Source organism: Sporothrix brasiliensis (assembly GCF_000820605.1).
Source record: "Sporothrix brasiliensis 5110 chromosome Unknown Cont21, whole genome shotgun sequence".
NCBI lineage: Eukaryota > Fungi > Ascomycota > Sordariomycetes > Ophiostomatales > Ophiostomataceae > Sporothrix > Sporothrix brasiliensis.
This window is the reverse complement of record NW_024467140.1, coordinates 1,395,958-1,421,087: the sequence shown is the minus strand read 5'-3', so window position 1 is coordinate 1,421,087 and position 25,130 is coordinate 1,395,958. Positions and strand designations below refer to the sequence as shown.

Sequence of the window (25,130 nt, the reverse complement as noted above, 5' to 3'; positions counted from 1 at the left end):
CCACGCCTTGTCGACAGTACAGCCTGTCCGCGTGGCTGGTACTTTGCTGCTGCCCCCTGTCCCTCCATGGACCGACTGTGATAGCTGTGATGCCTGACTTGAAGCCACCCTATGTAATTCGTACCGATGCCGCTTCGAGGCCCAACGACTGCGTATGGCAAAGCAAACGAAACGAGGTCACAAGAACAACAATGGTGCGGTGCAAACGGACGGCTGCACCAACACTGCGCTGTGAAGAGCAGGGGCCCGAGGCTGGGCATGCTGTCCTGCTGAGAGGCAGGCGGGCAGCCGTGTCCATTTCACGTCGCTCTGCCTTGTCAGTTTGTGTATGGACTGACCGTTGGTCGCAGGAGGGAGTGATGCTTGTCAAGGCACACAGGGGATATGATTCTCGTTTGTCGAGGGACAACCGCAGGGAAAGACGTACATGCACAAGACAGTACGAGTTGCAGCTGGGTGTAGGTCGGCAGCCGTTTGTATTGTTGGACATTCTTTTCTCTTCTCCATTGTTCCTCGAGCTCTGCGTTTACGTCTTGCGAATGAGCCCGCCTTTCCCGTCTCCCACCATCGCTGCCAATACACTTGAAAGAATTTGCCTGTATATAATCCATTGTATCCCAAGGTCGACATTGCGAGACGTTTTATCGTTTTTGTTCCCGTCTCCATCGTCATAAACCCCAAAGAACTACCATATACGAGCGCCGTAACCTCAACTCCGCCCATCATGCTCGCTCCTCCCCAACCGGGCATCTCGAGCGAGGCCTTCACTGCAAAGCCACTCTTGTCTTGTTCGCCGCCGTCAACGTCTGCTGCGTCTCCTCCTCCTATATCGGCCAGAGGGCTCCCCACACCAGCGCTGGACAAGCGGCCCCGACCTCCCACCCCGCGCCCATCGGCATCACCCACGCCTTTGCCGCCACCGGCGGATTATTGGGCACAACCGATGAGCACGCGTTCTGTCTGCCACGAGTGGGTGCTGGAGAGCGAGATTTTTGGAGTTTCCCGCGACCAAGGAACCAAGGGCGACGCCAAGGGGACGGGAGACGGGCAGGAAGAGAGCGACGAGAAGGAGGACAAGGAGGACAAGGAGGACAAGGAGGACCAGGAGGCAGACACAGTCGACAGTCGCCCGTACAAGCGGCAGCGCGCGGGCCAGTCGTCTCGGATCGAAACAATGACGTACGTGCTGTACTGCCCCAATGGGCGCAAGGTGCTGCTGCCGACGGTCGGCATCGTCGGCGTGGCCCAGCTGTGCCTGTGGGCCGAGGACGGCGAGAAGAGCAGCAGCAGCAGCAGCAGCAGCAGCAGCAGCAGCAACAGCAACAGCAAAAACACCAAGACAGGAGATAAGCCGCCCACGACAAGACCCATTCCGCTGGTGCCCGCCGGGCCGCCGCAGCCCATCCGCCTGTCGCCGCACCAGCGCATGACGGTGCGGGAGCTCGTGCGCATCAGCCCGCGCTTCCACTTTGTCATGACGCCGCACACGACGTCCCTCGCGCTGACCAAGGCCCTTGGGCTTGTGAGTCCCGCGGCGGCCGCTGCGATGCTCGCCAGCCTCAACACGACGTCCACCACAGCGGCCGCCGCCGAAACGGGCCACCTCGTGACCCACGTCTCGCGGCTGGTCGGCGGCCGGTGGTACTGCCGGCGCGCGCCCCTTGCGTCCGTGCCGCTCCTGTGGCCGGCCAACACGACGCTCGCCCTTCCCATTTCGCAGCCGTTGCCCTTGCTGGCTCTGCCGCGCAAGATGACCGTGCACGTCGGACCCGAAACGGGCCCCGGCGCGCCGTGGCCGCCCGAGGTGCACGAAGAGGTCCTCGGCGAGGGCCTGACGTGCCTGCGCTACGACACGGCCAACTCGCTCGCGGTTGTGCTCAACCCCCTCAAGGGCCAAGTGTTTACGATGCAGGGCGCGACGAAAGGCGCGACGAAACGAAAGGAGAGGTCCGGTCCGGCACGCGGCACCAGACGACGCAGAAAGCCGTCGTCCCCTGCGCCGGCGTCGACAGCAACGTCCAAGTCGCCTGTGTCCAAGTCCCACTCTACATCGAGATCGACACAATCCCCTGCATCGGCGCCGACGCAGCCCTCGCCCATGGGCACCCGCGCGCCAAACGCAGCTGCCCAGTCTCCCCCGCCGGAGAAAAAGCGTGGGACAACGTCCCGCATCAAAGCCGAACCCGCCGCCGCCCACGAGCCACTTCGTATACAGGACCGATTTTACGAATACGTACCACCGCGCGGCCGTGACCTGGTCCTGGACGTGCGCAGCGACAAGCCCGTCCCTCTCCCCTTGCATCCAAAGGCTGCCTTTGGCCCGCGCAATCCCCTCACGGACCGGCCACAGTCCCAGTCGCAGTCACAGTCCCAGCCACAGCATCAGGCGGCCGACCCACGACAGCGCGGACCAGACTTGCCACCGCTGCTCGCCGACGCGCCACGGCCGCACGTGCCCCAACGACTGCCACCGCTGCGCGGTCTGCTCCAGGAGGTGGAGGCACAATGCCGGGCGCAAGGGCCAGCGGCGGCGCGACCACCGAGCCAGCCACCCACACCCACATCCACCCCTGCGCCCACACCTGGCCCGGCCGTGGCCTCCCACCTGCCGCAGCATCTCCACCAGTTCCTCCGCCAGGCGCCCGTCGGCGCAAGGACGGTACATGGGCGACTGCTCCCTGCAGGCAAGGGCGGGCCGCAGGGCATCACCACCATGCAGCAGCACATCAGGAGCTCGGCGCAGTCGCGGTGGCTGTGGAACGGGTCGGTGGATGATGATTCGGATGTGCCCACGTCGGTCCCACGTCGGGCGTTTGGGTTGACTAGGTAGCCTGGTAGCATGGTAGCCTGTTCAGGGTGCATGTATGCACAATGCCCTTTTCGTCCCATACGTTGAGAATGTACTTTTAATGCTCTACAAACGGCTACGCAGCCCCAGAATACACATCCGTGTCCGTGCATTATGCAAATGCAAATGCAAGACGCAGCCTTTGTATGTCCCAAAAGGGAACCAAAGGGCGCGCTATATCATACTCCCAAATCCCAAAACTGCATGGACAACATACACTGTCCCTGCAAAGTGAAACATGGTCGACTGGTCGCCATTCTTGACTTTGCCGTTACACCAACCAAGGTTGCAAAGCATGAGCGGCCAGTCACATGAGCAACGCGCAATCCCCGTATCAGGCAGAACTGCCCAAACTGGACATGTTCCATGCTGACCGCGGAGATGATGTGACTGGGAGATTGCGGTGTGTGGAGGATTGGGCATCATTTTGTCTTTTTTTTTTTTTTTTTTTTTTTTTTTGCCTTTTGTGATGTCTTGCGTTCTTGTGTTACACAAAGGCAAGGCACGATGGACAATGCACATTAGCAATGCCCTCTCTTGACTGGTGCAAATACGACGTGCACTGGACTGTATCTCTGTGGTTTCACACCCTCTTTTTGGTCCATGTGACGCGTTTGCTCGCCGAACCGTCTGAGACCCGATTTGCAGTACGTCTCGCCCTTTTTTTACGGGGCGAGGGACGCACCGAGGAAGAGTCTGTACAAAGTACTCCGTGCATCGGCAAGTCGGACGCCGACGGCCTTTGTGCACATCCTTGCCGGAACGGGTGCAGGCCGTGAGCAGCCAGGCATGCCCCGAATCTTGTGTCCCAGATCGTCGTAGCAAACAAAACAGGCCGATCCCTTGGTGAGATACCGTTACAAGGCGCAAAGTACTGTACATACGAAGATACGAAGATACGAACTCGGAACGGGCATTCAGACATCCCCGCGAATGCAATGTCTCCACGAGGCATGCTTGGTTCTATTCGTATGCCCTGTCGGCGCTTTTGTTTACTCCACAGAAAGCACGTCGTTTTCTTCTGTGCAGAACCTCCGCAAAGTGAACCTTTCCAAGACACTGGACTCAGCACAGACAGGGGTCATTGACAAATACATGTACGAAAGTACTCTTTGTGTGAGATTGTCATGCAGCCTCCGCCCTGTTTTCTTATTCGCCGTTTCCCCTCCTCTCTTCCTGGTCTCGGCGCCTCGTTTTCAGGGCCAGGGAGCCGCCCTGCTCGACGTTTCTGTGCTTGCTCTTTCGACCCAGGAAATAAAATAGGCCCGTTCGGGCCCGCGGATGATCAGCAGCTATTCTGTATACTTCGTCCCAAAGTACAGGCATTCCCCCCCCTTCCTTCTGTCCACTCTCCGCTGTGGACCTGGACGGCGAGGAACGGCGGCATCGTATCTGGGACTGGTTAGACTTTACACACTTCTCTGGCCCTGTCTCTGCAAGGACCTTGTGAGCGGGGGAGAGATGGCGCATCGACAGGGAGGGCAACGGACATGGGCAAGACATCACGGAAGAATACAAAGTACAAAGTACACACATATGTCGTCCGTTTCGGTTGACATGACGGACTTGGGAGAGCACAACCCGACCTTATCCTGTTGAACCGAGCGTCTGCACGTCGTTGAAAGGGCGCACAAGGAAAACAAAAGACAAAACGCATCATCACGTCGTCGACCTTTCCTCCCACCAACCTCTTGTTTTTCTACATACTTGACGACATCGCCGACGATGACCCAGCAGGCTGGGTACAGAAGAAACAACAACACCCACATCGCTATGGGGACACGGCCATGCTCGAGAGAAAAGTACGGAAATAAGGAAAGGCCACGACTGCGTACTCTGAGCTCCGCTACCCTGCCAGCCTGCTACCAGTGTCATGGGTTCGAAAGGGGCGGACGGCCAAAGAGGGACGACCCTTTGGGCTTGATGTTGCAGGGGTCCTGGAGTGTCCCAGCTGAGAAAAACGCCACCAAAGTCCACCAAGTCAACTAAATAGGCGCTAAAACAAATGGTCCAGGCGACACTGGAAGCTAATGCTAGCCAACTTCAAGTCCCTCCTGCAATGGCATTGGAACGCCTCTCTGTTGGCCCGTTTCATTTTCCTGTTCATTTTCGTCTGGACCATGTCCCTGCTAGGGCGCCAACCCAAGGCACTGTCCAAGCAGCCTATTGCTTTAGTTCGCGGAGGGGACTATGCCTTTCAAAGTAACATGCCGTGTGCTGTTATCGCGTCTGCCCGGTTTCGATGTACCTCGCTCGAGCTGTGGATGATGGCATAGAAAGTCACCGTCCTCGGGAGCAAAAGTACACGGAATGCTGATTCGAATCATGCTTCGCTCTCATGGGGGCGCATAAGCGCACTTCAAAGGGGGTGGCCATATCCATCAAGGAGAAAGCGCAGTCGCAAAAGTGACAAGACAGAGAGAAAATATGTGACACGCCAATACGAATGTAGATGTGCCCTGATCGGGTCTTGGCGCTCCCTGGTAGGCACTCGTGACCGAAGGGGCAATCGAGACGGACGAAAAGGACGGCCGAGAGTCGAGGAACGAGGAACGAGGAACGAAACGAGGAACGCGAAACAGGAGGATTGAGGATGGGCTGGTTGAAGAGGGTTGAAGAGGGAAAACGAGAAAGTCCCCGCGAGATGCCAAGAAACAAGGATCAAAGACAAAGGAAAAGAATGAGGAAACGAGTGTGCTTGTCCCGTCGTTCTGTCAATTCTGTCGGGACGTAACCACTACCCAACTGACGAAGTGGAAAAACGGCGTCAGGAGGGGGGTGTCGAGTCGAGGCGACGACGAAAGAACACTGAGACATGCAAAGCCCCTGTGTGGCGAGCTGAAAGGGCCAAAGGCTGCTGTGTTTTCCGTCGTCGCCGGAGCACACCCTCTTCCGGGAACGTACACCGAGAATGAAGGACTTGAGCATCTGAGAAAATAAAAACGGAAATGGGCAAAGAAGAACGGTGCAGGCAGTATGCCCTTGCTTGGGCGTTTCGGATATGATGCTCGAATTATGATGCTCAAATTTACCATGGTCCAAGTATTGATACATGCAAGTACAAGGTACAACTACAGAATACAAGATGTACATACAAGATGTGCTTTGTACAGACAAGAATATACAGAAGAGTAATAGCGTGCTGTGTTGTCGTACCGCCGCATCACGGTTGCCTGGCCTCTGCTGCCTCTGCTGCCTCTGCCGCCTCCATGGCCTCCCCCGCGACCAGTGACCGAATCGCCGGCGCCACCATCCACGGCTTGCCCAGCACGCGCTTCAGCAGCCGGAGCTCGCGGTCTTTGGCGGCCAGCAGCCGGAAGAGGTCCGTCACGGTGGCCTCGAGCTGCGTCTGGTCGGCCGGGCCGGGCACAAGCCGGCGCGGCCCGGGGTACGGCGCCCACAGCCGCCGGTGGCGGACGTAGACGGCGCCGTGTTCGTGGGGGGCGCCCTGCTGTTGCAGCGCCAGCCTCTGGCGCTCGTTAAACTGCAGCCGGTGCACGACGCGGGCCACTTTGGCCGTGACCGCGTCGAGGCTGAGGTTGCTGTCGTGATGGTCGTGGTCGTGGTCGTGGTCGTGGCGGCCCTGGCCGCGGCGGTGCCACTCCGGCACGGGGATGCAGTGTGTGCCGAGCGTGCAGCCGGCGCAGGCCCACAGAAACGTGTCACTCCAGGGCCGACAAGGAAGCGACGCCGCGCCGCCGACAACATCGCCGGCGGGGAGGGCCATGTTGTTCCACCGCGGGAGGAGGGACGGCAAGTCCGCAGGCGTCACGTCCGGATCGGGGCCCAGGGAACCGCCCGCGCCGTTTTTGTTTTGCCGCCATCGCTGCCCTCGCCGTAGATGGGCACGTCCACACAGGCGTGCGTTGCCGGGTTCGGCACGGCCTCGACGCGCTCGACGACGTTGCCGTTGCCGTCGCCCATGCTGACCATGCCGCGCAGCAGAAACAGGCGCGTGGCGGTCCAGACGCGGTCGATGCGGGCGGGCAGTGTCGACCGGTCGCCGCCACCGTCGTCGTCGTCGTCGTCGTCACTGCCCTCCGACTCAATCTGGTAGAAGCCCTGGGCAACAAGGCAAGCCTCGTGGAAGCCACGCCCGTAGGAGCGGCTGCTGTCGACATCGGCGCTGGGAGTTCGTTTGCGACCGTGTTCGTACGACAAGGCACACTTCATCAGCCGCGCAAGATCGCGGTGGAAGCGGCCGGGCAAAGCCAGAGCGTAGGCGAGCTTGAAGACGTGCGTTGGAGAGAGTGGCGGCGTGACCGTGCATGTTGTGGTTCCATTTTGATGGGCGTCGTATTTTTCAGACATCGTTGCATTTGTCCTGCTGCAGTTGTGACTCTGCCAAGAGAGACGTATATGTTCTTGGTTTGTGATGGGCAGCCGTGGCTCGTGGTCGTCAGAACGACACACGACCTCCACCACCGCATCATCCACGGACATGCGTCGTACAATATACTCGGTGCTCGGTCCTCGTTCTTCGTCAGACGGCCTCGTCCGTCTCCCTCAATTCGGCGTATTTCCGACAGAACATCGACCGAGCTCTCCTCACCGCAGCTGAGCATTGCATCCCTTGCCAGTCCTAGTTTGTAAATTTGTAATTATGTATTGCTTCCAACAGTCGCCCTCGGCCTCTGCAAATGGCATGTACGCAAGCCTTGCCGTCAAAAGAAGAAAGCAAACTGTCCCATCATCGCAGCCCGGAGAGCTGGATGGATATGCGGCACGGCCGTCCCTCTCGTTCCTCTTTGAGATGCCTCTCATTTTCCACGACCGCCACCTGTTGGCAGTTACCAGAACGGCAATTTACCATGTCCGACAAACTCCATGCTCCATGCTCCATGCTCCATGCTCCAAACACCTTCCCAGCCCCAGGCCCCTGCATGGGTGTTCGAGGCTGACGCACCAATGGAGGGACCAAAACAGACCAGTGTCCTGTTTTAGCTTTTGAGAGCAGAGAAGAGTGAGACATGCAGGACCAAACGAGAGCGGTCTAGACTTTTTTGTCGCCGACCTCCAGACGTGACTGTGGGAAATGTGGAAGAAAAGGCTGGTGACCCAGCTGAAGGAAGCAGCGGAGATGACGAGGCGAGGTTTTGGAGGGCAAAGAGAAGAGAGGAGGGTGAGGGTGCAGAGGGTGGGACGTGCAAGACTGAGGGTCTTGTCCCAATAGGGTAGCGAAATGCGCGTAGTACAGTGGGATTTGAGAAGGGGGAACAGAGGGGGGGGGGCTTTTGTGATACGTCGTTTTCCAGACTTTGGCGACTACATGGTAAGAAATGCACATTTTTACAGAGGCTGTCCACGACAGTGAATAAGATGAAAGAAAATAAAGAAAATGAAAAATATAAGCAAGAGAGGGAACAAGAAAAAAGGAGAATTAAGGTTGATGTACGAGTTGGAAAGGTATCACGGCAAACCGAGTCTGTAAAGCGTGAGATACGACAGAATAAAACTCAAACTCCTGGCGTGGGTATATGTGATGCACGAACGAGGGGCAAACATACAAATAAAAAATGACCAAACTCGAACGAATGCAAAGTAGAGAGGATACGCTGCGCTGACACGAGGCGGCGGGTACAGTCGCAATGCGAGAAAAGCAAGCAAGCAACAGTACGGCAAAGGCACGCGATTCTGACAACACACCACATTCCATATACACCTTCACTCCGTACGACGCACTTTCTTCTCTTAGGGAAGCAATTCGTTTGTCGTACAAGACATCATTTCCATGGCTCAGTCTGCCTCAGGGGACTGCCGAAAGTAGAAAACGAAGCGTTGCATTGGGCGCGGTCAACCCGAATGCCTGGGATTTTGGCCCGTTGTTGCGGTGCTATTTGTCTGCAATGTGCGGCACCCATCACAGTTCATGGGGCCCCAGTCCAAGTGCAACGGCGGAAACGAGCCGTGTGCCTGGCCCGGACGAGCTGGGTACCATCGAGCGCGGACATGTGCAAATTCAACGCCAGATTGCCAAATACCATTGCCGTCTCCCCCGGCGATCCGGTTCCTCGTATATCTGTATCTCTTTTTGTATCTCTTTTTGTATCTCTTTTTGCATCTCTTTTTGCATCTCTTTTTGCATCTCTTTTTTGCATCTCTCTTTGTTTTTATTTCTCGTTATTTTCAGTAATCGTTTGAGCACGCCCGCTTGGCCAGGCCGGTCCCCGCCAGACAATGCCTGCTCCTCTCGCTTGACAACTGCGATGCTGCATCTGGCAGAACTGGAGCCTGCAGTATGTTGTACTCCGCACAGCGAACGGACGTCGTCGCTTAAACTGTCTGTGCCTAGACCTCTCCCCCACGTTGCTGGACCACTTGGCCATACATAGCACACGCTGGACGTGTTTGGAAGGAGGTTGCATGGCGACTCAGAGCTGAAGGAGCGGAGTGGACATCTGACATCGCCTTTAACTCTGCCTGCCTTTGCTTCTCTTTTCACTCTTTTCATCATTGTAAACTGCTAGCTGTATCTACGTCGTACGTATCCTGTAATCACGTCGTCTTGTGAACCCTCCCGTATGTCCAGAGAGCACCTTGTGAGAGTGAGGCTGGCACAAAGCCTCCCACGCAACGTCTCCATCTGTGTCCGTTGGCACCGAGAATGTTTCCATTTCCATGCAAGCTGGCAAGTTGGCGCTGCCCCTTTTGTCTTCGTCCCTTTCCCACGTCCCACCCGAATACCAAAATGATATTGGAGAGACGACCATCTGATGGTCCTTATGGGCGAGTGGACCCATTCCCAAGAAGCCGTGGGCTATCTCGTCCCCAGTCCACTTACAGACACTAACACCCTTGCAACATCCGCCGGCCACACCCTCTTCTTCTCTCTGTCTGTGCACGGCACATTCCCTTGGGCTACACCCCCTCTCCCCCCTGGACCGCAAGGTGGGAACTATTTGGAACTGTTTTGCAGTTTGAAATTCGCAAGAGTACGAAATGCTGCGTACACACAATATGGGGCAGGAAAAGATACCAAAATCCCCATGTACGGATCCCCAGCGCTGGGTCGGCAAACGTTGAGAAGCGAAAGACGGAGAATACGGACAGGGAGTGCAAATGAAAATGTGACGACATACCTTGTAGCACCGAGTACACATGAGGACCAGGGGCGGGGCTAGAAGGCGACAAGAGACGTAGAAGGGCTGCCAGTCGTGCTATGGAAAGACGTCGAAGCAAGGGACAAGGACGACCCAAGAAGAAAGCAAGTCGAGACCAAGGCACGAAAGAATAAAAGAATAAACGCATAAAAAGAATTCCAGCAAAGATCCACCGGCCACAGTCACAGTCCACTGTCACAGTCCACTGTCACAGTCCATGGCCATTGTTTAAGAAGACCCCATTCCCTCTCCACCTCGCACAATACTTGGACATCCTTTCGACATCCCTTCCCGCTCCACCATTGTCGACTCTCACCGTTCACCTCGCCTACGACTCACGTTTGGTCTGTCCACCTTGACGTCTGCCTTGACACTCACCCACACTCACCCACACTCACCCACACAACACTACACAAAGGCCAACGACCGACAACCGCCACCATGTGCAAATGGATTTGTGTACGTCTCTCGATGGAGCACCCAGTCTCTCTTTCTCTCTCTCTCTCTCTCTCTCTCTCTCTCGTCAACACAAACATCACTAACCATCCATCCAGAGACACTACGACTGCGACCACAAAAAGTACATCGTCTCCAGCTTCTGCCAGCGCTACATCAAGTCCCGCGGCCGCATCTGCCACGCCATCGCGCACGTGTACTACGACGAGAACTACCTGGGCGAGCTCTGCCCCCAGTGCCGCAACGTCATGACCGACAACCACCGCGAGTACATGTTCAAGATCTACAAGGACCTGAACAAGAAGCACCCGGACCGCAACTGGGACAGGGTCGTCGCCGCCGCGCGCTTTCCCACCAACAACACGCAGGCAAGAGCCGTTCAGCTCCACTACCGAGCGGTGCAGTTGTGGTGATGTCGTGGTGATGTCGTGGTGGTGATGTCGTGGTGGTGATGTCGTGGTGGTGATGTCGTGGTGGTGATGTCGTTGTGGTGGACTGTTGGGCACGGCAGAGGCCCGGCACTCACGTACCCGACGGGCGTTGACTGGATTTGGGTTGGATTTTCTTTTCCCTCTACCTCTTTTTTATACGTTTTCATGGATGAAACATTGCCAACAGCGATACGGCAACGGGCCTTGGGTCTCGGGACTCAGGACAAGGAACAAAAGACAGGAACAAAGGACAAAGGACGGGGAAACAAAGGCGCGATTTGGGACACAGACACACCAACGTCTGACGGAGGATCTTTGACTTTTTGGAGTCAGTCGACTGTGACTACCACAGGGTGCCACGGCTGCGAATGTACGTTTTTGTTTTGCTATACCAAATTGCATGTTGTTCGTGATGAACCTCTGACGTCTTTCATTCTCGACGTGCGTCCACCTATGACATACGGTCCTACTCAATATGTTGTGTCAATGTGGTGCCAATGTCGTGTCGAGTATCGGGCAACGAGGCGTCTTGACCTACTGGTTGACGCTGGCCCTTCTGCTTTGCTGTCCTCGTTGCACGGCCTTGTCCAGCACTGACGACCAACCGTCGTCGTATGCATGCCATCCTCCATAATGTCGTCCTATCATGATGAATGACAACTCTGTGGGACAGCACAGACCCTCACATTGTGTATTGGCTACGAAAACCGCGACATCATCATGGCGAGCATCGTGCAAGTCAACGTGCTGGATTTCTTAGGCCGCAGGAGTACCACCACGTACAATGATGGTTCTGAATGTGCAAATGTGTACTTTCAAAGGTACCATGTTTCACATCAGAAATACAGTAGAGTAAGACGCGCGTGAAATACGGCACAGATACAGGCTCGCAGCTGACGTGCCGACTCAACTCTTTCAAAAGTATCGTGAGATTCGAGATTCCGAAGCGGTCCAGTAATGCGTTATAGGTTACGGTGGGACATCAATCTACAGTTTTCGATTGTCATTTTAGTTGTTGTGTCATTAAACCAACCTGTGACGAGATTCTCGCCTTATCACGTATCGATATTGATATGTGATCATTGCGATCAATGACCATTCAATCGACAAGAGCCACACTGGCTATGTTATTCTCTGATTCTTTTTTGTCCGTAAATCTCTCGTTCTCAACATTCTACGCGGCCTTGCCACCTTTAAATGATTCTTGTTTAGCACAGATCGTCACGGATTCCGTCATTTCTGTAACCGTCATTTATGAGATGCAGTGTGGCAATGTGCCCAAGTCTGGAGACAATGTCGCACATACGGCCAGTAAAAGGTCACGAGGGGATCGAAAGGCAATGGGGAATTGGAAAAGACACAGCTAGAAGAGAACCGGACGTGAATACACAAGAACACCATGCGATTCTGCGGCACAGTCTCTTGGAAGGCTTCGCAAATACGTGCAAGATGCTTTGGCTCATGCATCAGCATGTTAAGCAACTTACGTAACCAGCTGCCTTCCTACGATTCGAGGACTTGAGATGGCACAAAGGCAGCAGAGGGATGCTCTCACGAATCAGAGACATCGTCGTCTTTGACAGAAAACGCCATGCCACTTGCAGCGACAATTCAAGGCCCACGGAAAGGAGCAGCGAACGGGATGCAGTGATCCATGCGGACCGTTGAGTGTGGCAAGCGTGGACGAATCAGAAACACAGTCCAAAAAGTGAGGCGACCATGCATCGACCAGTGGGAAGGATGGCGTCCATACGGGACCCCAAATTCAACAGAAAAGTGAACGACATCCGGAGTGTGGTGCAACGAGCAGGATGCTACGAGAAAGATGCCAGGCGACGGAAGTCAAAGCCATCACCGTGCTCAACCTTGTTCTTTTAGGTTTTCTTGTCCTTCCTACTCGTCGCCCCGGACCGGTCCTCTATCACAGCCAACGGTTACATGAGGCCACAATCTCCAAACAGCACAAATATACGAGGCAGGCCAGCAAGTACGGAGTACATGAGAAATAATGCATCCAGTCCTCCGTGCGCTGTACTGCGACAAGACCACCTCCCTGTCGACCGCGTGAAAATGCGTGAATCCTCTCCAGCACCTTGATAGCTGCACGTTCGCTTTCTCGGCACTTTATTGCACATCCCAGTCGCGCGTCCGGTCGGGGGGTTTCAGCCTCATTTCGTGATGATGGGTCCATCCCGAGCTGGATGCCACGGCCCCGCCTCTGCTGCCTGGCAAGGGCATCGTGCCACTTTGGAGAACATAAACAGATTGAAACCTCCAGTCGATTCAATGTGTCTTGATTGACTGCATATGGCTGAAGACTATGCACTCGTCCAGGCTTCGGGCGCCTGCCTAGCGACTCTGGCAGCGACGAAAACCCCCACACCGCCAGTTTTCCGTGGCAGAGCGTCATTTCCGCGCTTGAGATGGCGGGCAGACGGCATGGCGTCAAATTGGTCCAACATGGCCGGTCATTGAATATGATGTTCTCTCCGACGACAGTCAAACGTTCCATTTCTGATTATATTTCTGTTCCCAATCTTTTGGAAGACGGATAAGTTCATATTCAAAAGGAAGAGCCTTCACACCAGACGCAGAGAACGTGGCAAGTCTGCCTTGCGCTATGCGATGCCAACAGGGCAATGCGCTTGAAGCGAGGTTCAGTAAAGTGGCGGGCCTTTTGAAGAGATGGAAAGGTAAATACATTACAATACAGAACAAACGAAAACGGTACGACGAAAGACGGACAAAAGACGGAGGCGGCTGGCCAACGTCCGCCGCATGCAGATCGCTTGTTCTGCCTCGCAGCCGTGGCTCGCCCTGTTTCTGCACAGAGTGTCTCTGCCTTTTCCTTGTCCTTTTTTTGCTCTTGTTGTTCCCCCCCATGCGGCTCCCATTCGATGTGACTCTGGCCACCCACCTCCTCGATGGCGAGACCCAGTCTCAAGCGGCCTCGACTGCCCTCTCTCTGCACTGTCCTGCCTGGCCCAGTCTGCCAACCTCGTACAGTTTACCTGCGCAGTTGACGCACGCCTGCAGTGTGCCATCCTGGTGCTGTCTTCACAGCCAAACACCACCCTCCATGGACGTTTCTCTTCCCGTCCCCAACAGACTTGCTGCCCACACAGAACTCTGCGTTCTGCCCCACTTCAGCTGGCTGCCTGGACGCATGTAATCTGATCACATTCACAACAGTGCAAGAAACGGGAGAGACAACAGGCGGCACCGGTCTCTCTCTCTCAACCCGTCTCTCGCCCAGGCGGTGGTCACTTGAGATGGACGATAGAGGCGATGGCCATTTGCGAGGAGACTCCATTGAGAACCACACCAGGACCAACAAAGCTGCGGTCAATTCAGGCACGCAAAACGAGGTACCACGGCACAGAGAATGTGTGTGTGCCATTCTGTAGGGTGGTGCGCTGTTCTGCATGTACCAAGCAAGCCAAGAAAGTTCCCCTCTTGCGCCGTCGCCATTCACGAGGGCCTCGACCGCAAGGTGCAGACAACGGGCGTGGCATCGCGTCGGGTTGTGCACCACCCAATACGGTCGAGAGTGCATGTCAGCAAGACGCGCCACGTCGTCCCGAATTGCACGTTGAAGCTGCACCATTCGTGCTGCACGTCTCTTTCTGTACACATTGCCCGCTGGCCAACAATATTGAGGCGGACGCGTGAGTGTGGTCGCACAAGAGAAGCACGCTGCACGCCGCATTCCGGCACCCTGCTTACCTTCCCTTCCCTTCTTCTAGGTTTACCATCCTCGGCCAAGAAGGAGCGGCACAAGCAAAAGGCACACCAAAACGTACATAAAGAGAGCATCCTTCTGCCACATCGCCCTCTTTTCCTGTTTACTTTCTCACTCTCTCTCTTTCTCTCTCTCTCTCTCTCTTTGTTTCTCTCGTAACGAAGGAGTTCTATTACACCCTTCCTGTCCTTTTTCTTATTTTCCGTGGTGTGTTTTGCATCTCTACTCTGCGTCTCCCCAGTGTTCATCTGCCCATCATGGACCATTCCAGAGCCAAGATGACCGTCTTCCAGTACCAGCTGTTCCAGTTCTGGTACAGTGCGGGCTTCATGCCCCTCCTGGGCCTCGACGACGAGGGCATTCTGGCCAAAGCGCTTGTCCGGCTGCTGCGCGTGCTCGAGGACAATCGGGAGCTCGCCGAGATCGGCGAGTCCGGTGACATTGCCTTTGCTGGCTGGAGCCTCAAGAACACCATGCTCGACTGCATTGAAAAAGCCGAGGCCCTGTTGGACCGGCAGCAGCGGCTGCAGCAGCGGCTGCAGCAGGAGGTGTCGGAAGGGTATACCATGGCGCCCGTGGCGCGGGGTCCAGCCACCGCAACGGCCTCGCTGTCGGCCCGCCTCGTCGAAATCTCCATTGCCGTGTCCGACATGCTCGCCCAAGTCAAGTCGGCCCAAGAAGTGCAGCATCTGCAGGACCGCATGAAGCAGGGCGTCAAGACAGTCCATTCCCACTCAGGCAGCCGCTGGAACATTTTCAGCAAGACCGAGGCGCTGTCTTTGGCTTCGGCGCCGCCTGCTGACGCACCGCCGTCGCCGACGCCTCCTGCACCACCACTGTATCGCCCATGGTCCGTTCGGGCTCCGGCGCCACCGTCGCCGTCGCTGCCGTGGTCCCAGCGCCCGTCGGCCATCGCGCCGTACAATCCCAACGTGGGCCCCTCCATGCACAGCACCGACCGCAGCAGCAGCTCCAACAGCGACGAAAGCGCGGACAAGGACAAGACAGACGACATACCTGGAAACACCGTGGTGCTGCGCCTCATCAGCAACCACTACTTCCAGGGCGCCGCGCGGGCAAGTGACGCCATATCGGCCGAGTGCCTCTTTGACATTGTGCGCCAGATCGCGCCCGAGGGTGCCTTTTCGTACGAGCACATGGTCGCCGACAACAACCTCGAGGCCCTTGTCTGCGTCACGGCCGGCTGGGCACTGGCCCAGAAGGGCTTCCAGATGTCGCCCACGCGCATGGAGAAGCTGTCGTACCCGCAGCTCGCCAACCTGCTGGTACTGTCTGGCAACCAGCTGTACCGCCCGGCGGCCGTCTTGCCCCTTCCCATCCCGGTTCCGGCGCCGTCGGCCCTCTCCTCGTCCTCGTCTCTGGACACCGGCAGCGACTACCACACCGTCGCGAGCTCCGTCAACACGACGGCCACCAACGCAGCGTCGGCAACCACGGCCACGACGACCACGAAGGCCACGACTGCCAACAAGCCACCCATTTTCCGTGTGTTGGCCATCGCAGCGGCTAAAGCGGCCTCGTCGTCGACTGACTCGTCGTCCGATGGGCCCTCCTCGAGCCCACCCACTCGGCTGCCGCCACCCGCTCGTCCCTGGTCGTCTGGCCCTCCTGCCTATGCTGGTCCTCATCGCCCTCATCTCAATGGCACGGATGGCCCGAAAGGCATTCCGCCGCATTTATTGCTTCGTGGCGGGGCCGGTAACGGTTCCTTCCCGCAGCGGCTCCCGCTGGCTCAGAATGCGCCTGTCGTCGGCATGAATCGTAACGCGAGGAACATCCCGGTACAGCCGTACAACTTTCTGGCAAACTCGTCGCGTCACGGGGTGTCCGGGGTGCGTGGGTGGTGGCCCACGCCGGTGCCCACGAGCATGAAAAAGAAGAACAAGAACGGCCGGGGCCGGTATGCGCGCTCCCTAGACGCAAGCACTGTCCGGAGCGACAGTGTGAGCACCAGAAGTGTGACGAGCGACAGCGAGAGCAGCAGTGGCAGCAGCAGCGACAGCGACAGTGACAGTGACAGTGACAGTGATACCAGCTCCGTCTACGCCCGCAACAAGAAGACAAGCAAAAAGTCAAAGAAGACCGGCAAGAAGTCGAAAAAGTCAAAGAAGTCGAAGAAGACCAAAAACAAGAAGGACGTCGACTCGGACGACTCGGACTGGGATGCCGTGAGTGACCGGTCGGTCGCCCTGTATCCGGCCTCGGCCTCGGACTCGGACGCGTCGTCGTCGTCTGACTCGGAGGTGAGCTCGGGCTCCGACTCGGATGACTCCGGCTCCGATTCGGACTCGGACGCCGTCTATTCCTCGGATGGCTCGGTGGCCCGCCGCAAGGCCAAAAAGGCAAAGAAGGCCAAGACCAAGGCCAAGGCCAAGGCCAAAGCCAAGGCAAAGCGTCGTGCTGCACGCAAGGCTGCCCTGACGGACAGCGACTCCGGCTCGTCGGATTTGGATTCGGACTCGGACTCAAACTCCGACTGCGAGCCAGACGCGCGCAAGTACCCGGACTCGGACGCCACCGGTTCCGGTACCGACTCGGACAGCTCCGACAGCGCCGACGACTCGGATGGCCGGTCCGTCTCAAGCTCGATCGCGCCACGCGACCTCCATCGCAAAGGCAAGCGGTCCAAGAAGTCGTGCCGGCGCAAGAACGAGGTTGACGAGGACACGGACGGCATCATGGCCGCTCTGCGCAAAGCAAAGGCCAAGGCGAAGAAGGCCAGGGCCCAGGGCAAGGGCAAGGGCAAGCGCTCCAAGAAGACCAAGAGCAAGACGGCCGGCAAGGGCAGCCGCAGTGCCAAGACCAAGCGTCGGGGCAGCTTTGTCGTCGTAAAAGCATGATGAGGGACGGGGGAGCCCGTCGGTGGGAAGGTGTCGGTCGAGAAGGCAGTAAATTGGGCTTGAGTCCTCTGTCCCGTATGTCAGTGATTCTGTATTTGAGATTGAATTTGGCTGTCCCATGGTTGCTTGGGCATTGCTTTCCTTTTGTCCTGATCTGTTTTTGCTTCTTTCGTTTCATCGAGTCTCGTGTCAGCTGCTTCCCAAGTATGAGAATAAAGAAGGTCCTTTAAAAGTCAATCTCGTACACTGTCCTTGGCTTGAAAGTGGACGTGATTGTAAAGTCAGATCGACCTCAGCGTCAGGTAGACTGCTGGTTGATGAAGCGCATTGTTTATTGATGGCGAGGGAGGACTCTACAATCTATATTCGCAGGACGTCTATAGCTACTGGTAGGTCTTGTTATGGGAAGGCACGGCCACCTTAGTTACCACAGCATGACGCTTTTCGCGCTTTGCTTTCATACTACTATACCACCACGGCGACAACGACCACCAACGCCGGTCCAGAATGCAAACTGACAGCCCGTACCTGAAGGCCTCTTCCCGGGCGTATTACAATATGTAACAGACAAAGAGGACAATGGCGTCGGCTATGAGAGCATCTCGAGGCCTCAGTAGCGAGGCCTCGAGGCTGCGAATGTGCATAGCAATGCCAACAATACGCTTCCAAAGGCATTCCTCGACATCTCACGACACGCACTCTCTCTTCGCCACTGGTTGAGTCTCTCCTTTGCTATCCGTCGTACGTCCTAACCATTGTTTTGTTATGAATCAAATACTGAGCATTGCTGGGCAACGCATTTTGTTTGCAGAGCTGAGGTCTCGCTCGCTCCTTCCTCAAGTGCACTCCTTCCCCGTCTCGTGCTGTTTTGCTCCCAACTGCCCCACCCAATTTTCTCTCATATTTATATCCCATCTGCTGCACCCCTCCTCTCAACTTTTTTCTTCCCCTCTCCTTTCTTCTCTTCTTCTTCTCTTCTTCTTCTTCTTTTCTTCACACACTTCGCTCTCAAAGAGAGTCAACTTTATCGCGACTCCCAAATCGTCTGCGGATCGGAGGCTCCCTTACGACGCTTGATGACGGGCTACCAGCACGCCATCAAGCACCGTAAGGGAGCCGCAAGTACGACCCAGTCGAATTACGAGTCTCTGACCGTAAGAGCTCGTACAAAACCTGTCGTGGCGATGCTTTGGCCTTTTCCTGGCCGACATTACCGGCCCGACGCAGCCGCCGAGGTTCCTGGGGCCATGCTTTGCGTGGGTAAGTCAAAACTCCCTTTGAACAAGAACAGCCGCACGACAGCAAAACATTCTGACATCGTGATTGATTCTAGCCCCACTTACCCCGGCGGCGATGATGTGTGGGTTTCCCTCTTTCTGAACAGACGCAAGTACGGCGGGTTTCACCCATGCCTTTGACGCCATGCCTCTGGACAGCGACAACGACAATGCTTGGTCTCTGCGCTGCGTGCGCGGCGTGGCTACGAGATGCCAGCGCTGCGAAAGTCGTCATTACTCCTGCGAAGAGGTTTCCGCGCTTCGTATGGGTAACGTGCGCGCTGCTCTGCGCTCGATCGCTGGGGTGGTTGACCTCTCGCTGGGACCCGACGAAGAGACGTCTTGGGCTCTACTGCTTATCGCGGGGGAGTTTATGCATCGGCTGGTGGTCTTGGTTCGCGGCCACAAGCGTGCCTATGGGCTGACTACTGGCCCCAATGGTGCAGCGAGTCAGGCCGCCTATGGCGGAGTCGTCATGGAGGCGCGCGTTGATTCGGCTGCAATGCGATGGCAAGAGTTTTCTCTTGATTGGGCACTTGTCAGACACTCCCTTTTTTCAAAGGGGGATTTGGCAAGAGTTCTCTCTTGATTCTCTGCCTCGCCGACTCTTCTTACAAAGATTTGTGGTTCCCGGTCCGAGACAACATGGGGTGATGGACAGTGCCTTTCAATGACAATATCGATGGCGGAAGCAAGACTCGGGAAACGTTGGGTACTTGCCACATGCATCATTTTATCAACCATGACTTCAGTCTCAATGAGTTTCTGTTCTCATGGTTGGTGGTTCCCTTTTTCTGGACAAATTTACCTTGATATCTTTTCATCTATCTTTTCTTGATATAGCTCGTCTTTAAAATCATGATCTCTGTTCTCAGCAACGGCGAAACTTCTAAAAATCCCTACCAAAACAAACGCGATACACAGCAACGTCATAGTCACGACCATATGGTAATCCACCAGTGTTTCAAGCATTCGACTCGAAGACGTTAAAATAGGGGTTTTGGTGAGAGTAAACAAACGTGGAGCTCAAGCACGCCCTGAACGCGACTGCTCTAGCGTCCGGCGCGTGAAGGCCTGCTGACATAACACAACCGCACCAGCGACGTTGCGGGACCCCGTGCCTGTCTGTCGCGGCTAACTCTAGCGGATACGTCCCTTATCTTGCTTTGCCTGTTTTGGCCACATGCCGCAATATCTCCAAATCTTAAATGCAACCCGTCTGCTATTGCGCAACGCATTCTACAAGCCACAATTCCTCACGAGGCCCCAACAGCACCTCCACGACGTATGTCTCGACGAAGAAGCGGGACGAAGAAGCGGCAACAGGGTGTCACACCTCTCTATACGTTACGAGCACGTGCATCGGGGGTTTCCCCTCGTCACTCGTCTGTCCAACCTCCTTTCTCCTCCTCTCTACCGCTCTCTCCCAGCTCCAACTCTATACCAACCGCGCCGTTCGTTGTGCCCTCTTACGGACAGACCGATTAGTACAACGGCCGTAGGGCCGGAGCGAGAGCGACCATGCCCTCCTCGCCAGCCACTCCCGCGACGGCCGGACTCTCGGCCGCTAAGCCCCCCTCCGTCTACTCCGTCACCAAATCACCAAGCACAGGACCACACAGCGGCGCGGGTCCTTCTGCATACAGCTCCGGCTACAGCTCCTTTCCCAGCGCCGCACAGTCACCGCCCACGACTGCCTCGACGATGCGCCCCTCCCTCTCGGGCCTCGCGCCCGGTTCGTCGACCCCCTTTGCGCCCGTCGCCCCGCCCCCGCCGCGCCAGGCCTTTGCCTTTTCCCACGACGACACCGACCGGTCGCGCCTCGCCTACGAGACGCTGTCGGCCAGCGCCAAGGCGTACCGCGTGGCCCTCGGCCAGGTCTCGGCCGCGGCGTCCAATTTTGGCAGCGCCCTCGAGGCCTGCGCACGGTTAAAAGAAGCTCGTGCGCAGCCCTACCCACCGGGTCCCTCTGCGCGGGGCGGCGGCGGGAGCAGCATCGGCGGTGCCGGTCTCCTGAGCAGCGGCAGCGGCAGCAGCCTGCACGAGGCGTCGTGCACGGCCGACGTGCTCCTGGCCACGTCCGGGCTGTATTATCTCATGGCCAACCAGCAGGGCATCCTGGCCGAAACAGTGTACCGCGCGTTTGAGCTGCCCATTGTCCACGAGCTCGACCGCTACGGCGCCGACGTCGAGGCCGAACGGGAGAGCTATGCGGCCGGCATGCGCGACGCCAGCCGCGAGATCCGCCGCCTCGAGAAGGAGGGCGTCAAGCTACGCAAGCCGCGGCAGCGCGACGTCGGCCGCATGCGCGACCACCTCGTGGCCATGACCGCGGCCCTGGACGCGCTGACCGTGCGCCAGGCCGAGCACGCCGTCACCCTGCTGGACCAGAGCCGCGACATGAGCGGCACCGTGAGCCAGGCGAGCCGCAACCTCGTGCGCGCCGAGGTCGACATCCTCGACAGCCTGGCCCGCAAGGGCTGGCCCGGCGGCGGGCTCGATGTCGTGCTGGACGGCGCCGTCGACCTGTTTTCGCGCAACGGCTACGACGACGACGACGACGACGACGCTTTGGGCGGCGGCGGCGGCAGGCTGCTGCTGGGCGGCATGTCCAATGGCGCAGGCATTGTTGGCAGCAGCTCCCATGCCGTCGTGTCGGGCGCCGGTGGCTTTCTGGGATCCGGTGTCGCGCCGAAGCTATCCTTGCTCGGAGGCGGCGGAGGCGGTGGTGGCGGTGCGCCGTTATCGAGTAACACTTTGGACGATGACCTGGTCGACAACGATGCGGATGCTGGTGACGATGGGGGCAACGACGACGTCGGGATTGGCGACGACGAGGCGAGCGAGGTGTCGACGATCAATGGAAATGCCAGAAGCAGCAGCCGTGCCACGGGAAACGATGACGCTACTGCGTCCACCAGCGGCGGCGGCGGCGGTTTCTTTAGTATCCTGACGGGTGGTAGCATACTGGGTCGCAAGCCAGACCAGGATCAAGAGCGCGGTCGCTCGCCGACAAAATGGCAACGTTCGAGCCTACGGTCACAGCAGTCACAGCAGTCACAGCAGTCGCAAAAATCACAAAGGTCACGGCAGTCCCACCAGTCGCAAGACGCGGCCAACGAGGGAGCATCGATAACGGAGGAGGAGGAAGGAGAGGATGAAGATGAAGACGGCGACCATACCCTCACCATGTCCTCGAGTCAACCGGCTTCGGCGTCACGCGAGCAGCAACAACCACGCCAGGCGCGAGCCGACAGCCTGGCCGTCGAGCCGTACCAGCATCAATACCAGAGTCTTGACAGCCTGGCCTACGCCGAAGCCGAAGCTGCATCGGTCACCGGCAGCGATGCGGCTTCTATCCAGGGACGGGCCGCGTCGGCGTCGCGCAGAAAAGCGCACCAAGGAAAACTGTCCAAGCCGACAATGACGCCGGCCAGCAGCCGCGGCCGGTCGAGGCCCTTCTCGCCGCAGCGCGTCTCGGTTGACCCACAGGACGACCTGTTCTCGGGCCAGTTTTCGAGTCCCGAGCGGACGTCCCTCGCTTGGCTCAAGGAAGGCGAACAGCTAGATACGCCGCAGGAAGAAAAGGACGAGAAGGAGGTGGGAAACGCGGAGGCTCCGGCCGACGACGATGCCGGCGACGAGCGGCGGTCACAGGCGAGCGCCACGAACAGCAGCGCGGACAAAGGAAAGGGCAAGGCCAAGGCAGAGAGCGGGCGGACAACACCAACGGCAGCGGCATCGGCATCGAGAGCGTCCTCTACGAGGCCGACACCAGACAGTAAGCACGACGAGACGGATGAGGGCGTGTACATATGGCGGCACGAGGGCTGAAGTTGTTCTTGAATCGGATTTTTGTACTATTTACTGGCATTTGCATTTGGTTCATTAGCATCGGTCTCTTTAAGTGTACTCGTATAGTGGCGGCGGGTGTACTTCCATGTCCACCAATATATGTTGTGAGTTGTTGTGAGTTGTGAGTTTGTGTATTTGGTCAATACCTTTACGAGAATAAGTGGAGGTGTTGTAACTCGTATTTTTTTTTTTTTTTTTTTTTTACAAAAACCTATGAAAGTTAATCCTCTATATTTCAATCTTTAAATATACAGCTCATATTATCTATGTCAATAGCTCTAGTGCCTTTCAAACCTCGATTTTCGAAGCAAAAAAGTTTCTCCTTGGACAAGGAAAAGCTCAGCCTTGTTAGGATGGAAGTACTTTGATTTTAAGCATAATAATAATTCGTACACGCTGTGAACCTTTCTTACTTCGGATGGCTTGGTTCGGTGGGCTGTGTGTTTCTGTAAATTTCCACATGCTGGCGTGTTCTTCTTTAGCGCCCTGAGCGGCCCACAGCGCGGCCGCCAGAGGGCGCTTTCTAGTGTCTAGGCCCCGGTTTTAATTTTTGCGAGGCCTCCGGAACTGAGCCGGGAAACTTGTTTGGAGTCGGACAACTATCAACTATCCCACAACAGCTGTAATGATTTCGTATTACCTCTGACATGGCCGCCGCCTCTATTCCACTTTGCTTGCTATCTGCTACGGCCTCACTTGAGGCTTCACTGTGGCATGCCCTAACTTGTTTGTGCGCCGCTTATAGTATGGGTCTCCTTGTGCTGTCATTTTGCCAGGCGTTTGTTGGGCCTCGAATGAGGCTCAGACACTGCCTCGATGTTGCTATTGTTGGCCCGAGTTACTGACCTCGACTTTCTGCGCGAACAGGCCCTTTGGCGGTTCATTCTGTGGACACACGCCTCTTCGGACTCGCGCGCTTGCCCTTTGCCGTCATTGTAATTAATCTTACACCGTAATTAGTATTTTGCTGTTCCCGAACTGTTTGTTGCCCGATGCCCTGCGCCTTCCCTAACAGTGATGCGAGTATTACCGGCAGGATCGATCCAGAGTGTTCTCGCAGCTGCCGCAGCATCTTTCTTCGCGCCTCGCTACTGCCTTCTATTTACTTTACAGTCCCACTTGATAGACACGTTGGCATCCCACATTAAATGAAAGCGTAAGCTGCACAGAGTGTACAATGATTAAAACCCGCTGGGGACTCTGGCAAATGTTCAGGTATCCTTCACACTTGGGAAGTAAAGTACGACATTCCTACGTCGTAGTTCATGGCGTTGGCCAATATGGTACGCCGTCTGCTCTTTCCATCACTCCACGCAAGCACGATCGCACTTGCCTCTCACCGTTGTTCCGTTCTTGCCTCTAGAGAACCTTGGATTCTCCTGGCCCTTCTCAAGGAGATGCGTCTATTTTGTGCCGTTATTTATTCTTTTCTTTATCTTGTCGACCGTTTCACTGCCTCATTTTCCGAGGCGTTTTCCGAATGCCTTTGCCATTGAGTGCTACAGTACGGCATGTTCCTGCGGCACTCCATCGGCGCCCTCTCACACCTGCTCTCCACCGCCATCTCGCCCTCGCCCCATTCCGTTAGTACCACCTATTAGCCTTCAGCTTTCTTGGTCTTGTCCCCAGTTGCTTCCCAGGCCTACTTTGCCAGCTTGCCATCGTCGCCCGCCGCCATCTCCTCTTTGGTCTTGGTTCGTTCTTCGCGCCTGCTTTTCGTGTGTCGGGCCGTGCGCTGGTTTAGTTGTTTTCTCCAGCCCTCGTTTGCCTCCCCTGCTCTCTTGTCTTACTTCGTACTCTCGTGTTCCCAGCTAGCCGGCCTCCAGCCTCTTCTCTCCAACTACCTGACAGCCGCAACAGCTTGAATCTCGTCGATTCCTGTCGACTGTCGTCAATCTCCACGGCCGTTCAATTCGCCTTTGCGCCAAAGTCATCCCCGGACACGATACCCGCCCCCATTCGCGACGCCCATTCCTCGTACCGCAGAGCACAAGAGTGTCTCACATCGACCGCCGGGCGCCGCCTCCTCGACCTGCCTATAACCTCTTCAACCTTAAGCCCACCCAGCTCCTCCAGCCTCACTCCTCTTCGTCGCTTCAGCATCTGTATCCATTGTCTCCCTCATGCCGCTCCCGTCGCACAACACCGCGGCGTAACGCGGCATTTGCGTGGATTAGATCCGAACGAGACCAAAGAGTAAACCAATCTCGAGTCTCGCCGCGACAGAGCGAATATCGACAGCACGACAGGTTTCGATTGCGCAGGCCCACCCGACCTTGTTTCCGGGATCCCATTGCTTCGGATCGAGCCTCACTCGATACGTTTTGTACTGCGACACCACGACATCTTGCGCGCCGTCTGACCGCTTGGCATAACACCGAACATACCTCACCCGCACGCAACGGCCGAGTCGATCGCATTTGCTTTAGTCGCCAAGTCCGCCAATCTCTCCATTTTGGTTTGGTAGTCCCAACTTTTGACGACGTCGACTTCTGAGGCGTACAGCCGACTCAGTCTTCGCTTCCCCCCATTTCACATACCACGCCATAGATCTTCCGGC

The 25,130-nt window shown here is 56.7% G+C and overlaps 7 protein-coding genes across 7 annotated transcripts; 5 read left to right on the top strand and 2 right to left on the bottom strand.

Annotated features, from left to right (window-relative positions):
• Window positions 1–724: 724 nt before the first annotated feature.
• SPBR_04764 (uncharacterized protein) lies at window positions 725–2,830 on the top strand (the record flags this gene model as incomplete). Its single annotated transcript, XM_040763041.1, has 1 exon — window positions 725–2,830. The coding sequence occupies one exon, from the start codon at window positions 725–727 to the stop codon at window positions 2,828–2,830; it is 2,106 nt and encodes a 701-aa protein (XP_040615444.1).
• A 3,181-nt stretch (window positions 2,831–6,011) lies between these two features.
• SPBR_05354 (uncharacterized protein) lies at window positions 6,012–6,575 on the bottom strand (the record flags this gene model as incomplete). The annotated part of the gene is made up of 1 exon (XM_040763631.1): window positions 6,012–6,575. One exon carries the CDS (start codon window positions 6,573–6,575, stop codon window positions 6,012–6,014), a length of 564 nt encoding a protein of 187 aa, XP_040615443.1.
• A 41-nt stretch (window positions 6,576–6,616) lies between these two features.
• Window positions 6,617–7,159, bottom strand: SPBR_05360 (uncharacterized protein; the record flags this gene model as incomplete). Its single annotated transcript, XM_040763637.1, has 1 exon — window positions 6,617–7,159. The coding sequence occupies one exon, from the start codon at window positions 7,157–7,159 to the stop codon at window positions 6,617–6,619; it is 543 nt and encodes a 180-aa protein (XP_040615442.1).
• Window positions 7,160–10,389: 3,230 nt separating this feature from the next.
• On the top strand, window positions 10,390–10,817 carry SPBR_05399 (uncharacterized protein; the record flags this gene model as incomplete). The annotated part of the gene is made up of 2 exons (XM_040763676.1): window positions 10,390–10,407; window positions 10,503–10,817. 2 exons carry the CDS (start codon window positions 10,390–10,392, stop codon window positions 10,815–10,817), a joined length of 333 nt encoding a protein of 110 aa, XP_040615441.1.
• A 4,017-nt stretch (window positions 10,818–14,834) lies between these two features.
• On the top strand, window positions 14,835–17,438 carry SPBR_04683 (uncharacterized protein; the record flags this gene model as incomplete). The annotated part of the gene is made up of 1 exon (XM_040762960.1): window positions 14,835–17,438. The coding sequence occupies one exon, from the start codon at window positions 14,835–14,837 to the stop codon at window positions 17,436–17,438; it is 2,604 nt and encodes an 867-aa protein (XP_040615440.1).
• Window positions 17,439–18,860: 1,422 nt separating this feature from the next.
• On the top strand, window positions 18,861–19,853 carry SPBR_08939 (uncharacterized protein; the record flags this gene model as incomplete). The annotated part of the gene is made up of 2 exons (XM_040767065.1): window positions 18,861–19,155; window positions 19,816–19,853. 2 exons carry the CDS (start codon window positions 18,861–18,863, stop codon window positions 19,851–19,853), a joined length of 333 nt encoding a protein of 110 aa, XP_040615439.1.
• Window positions 19,854–20,236: 383 nt separating this feature from the next.
• Window positions 20,237–22,549, top strand: SPBR_04720 (uncharacterized protein; the record flags this gene model as incomplete). Its single annotated transcript, XM_040762997.1, has 1 exon — window positions 20,237–22,549. One exon carries the CDS (start codon window positions 20,237–20,239, stop codon window positions 22,547–22,549), a length of 2,313 nt encoding a protein of 770 aa, XP_040615438.1.
• Window positions 22,550–25,130: the final 2,581 nt, after the last annotated feature.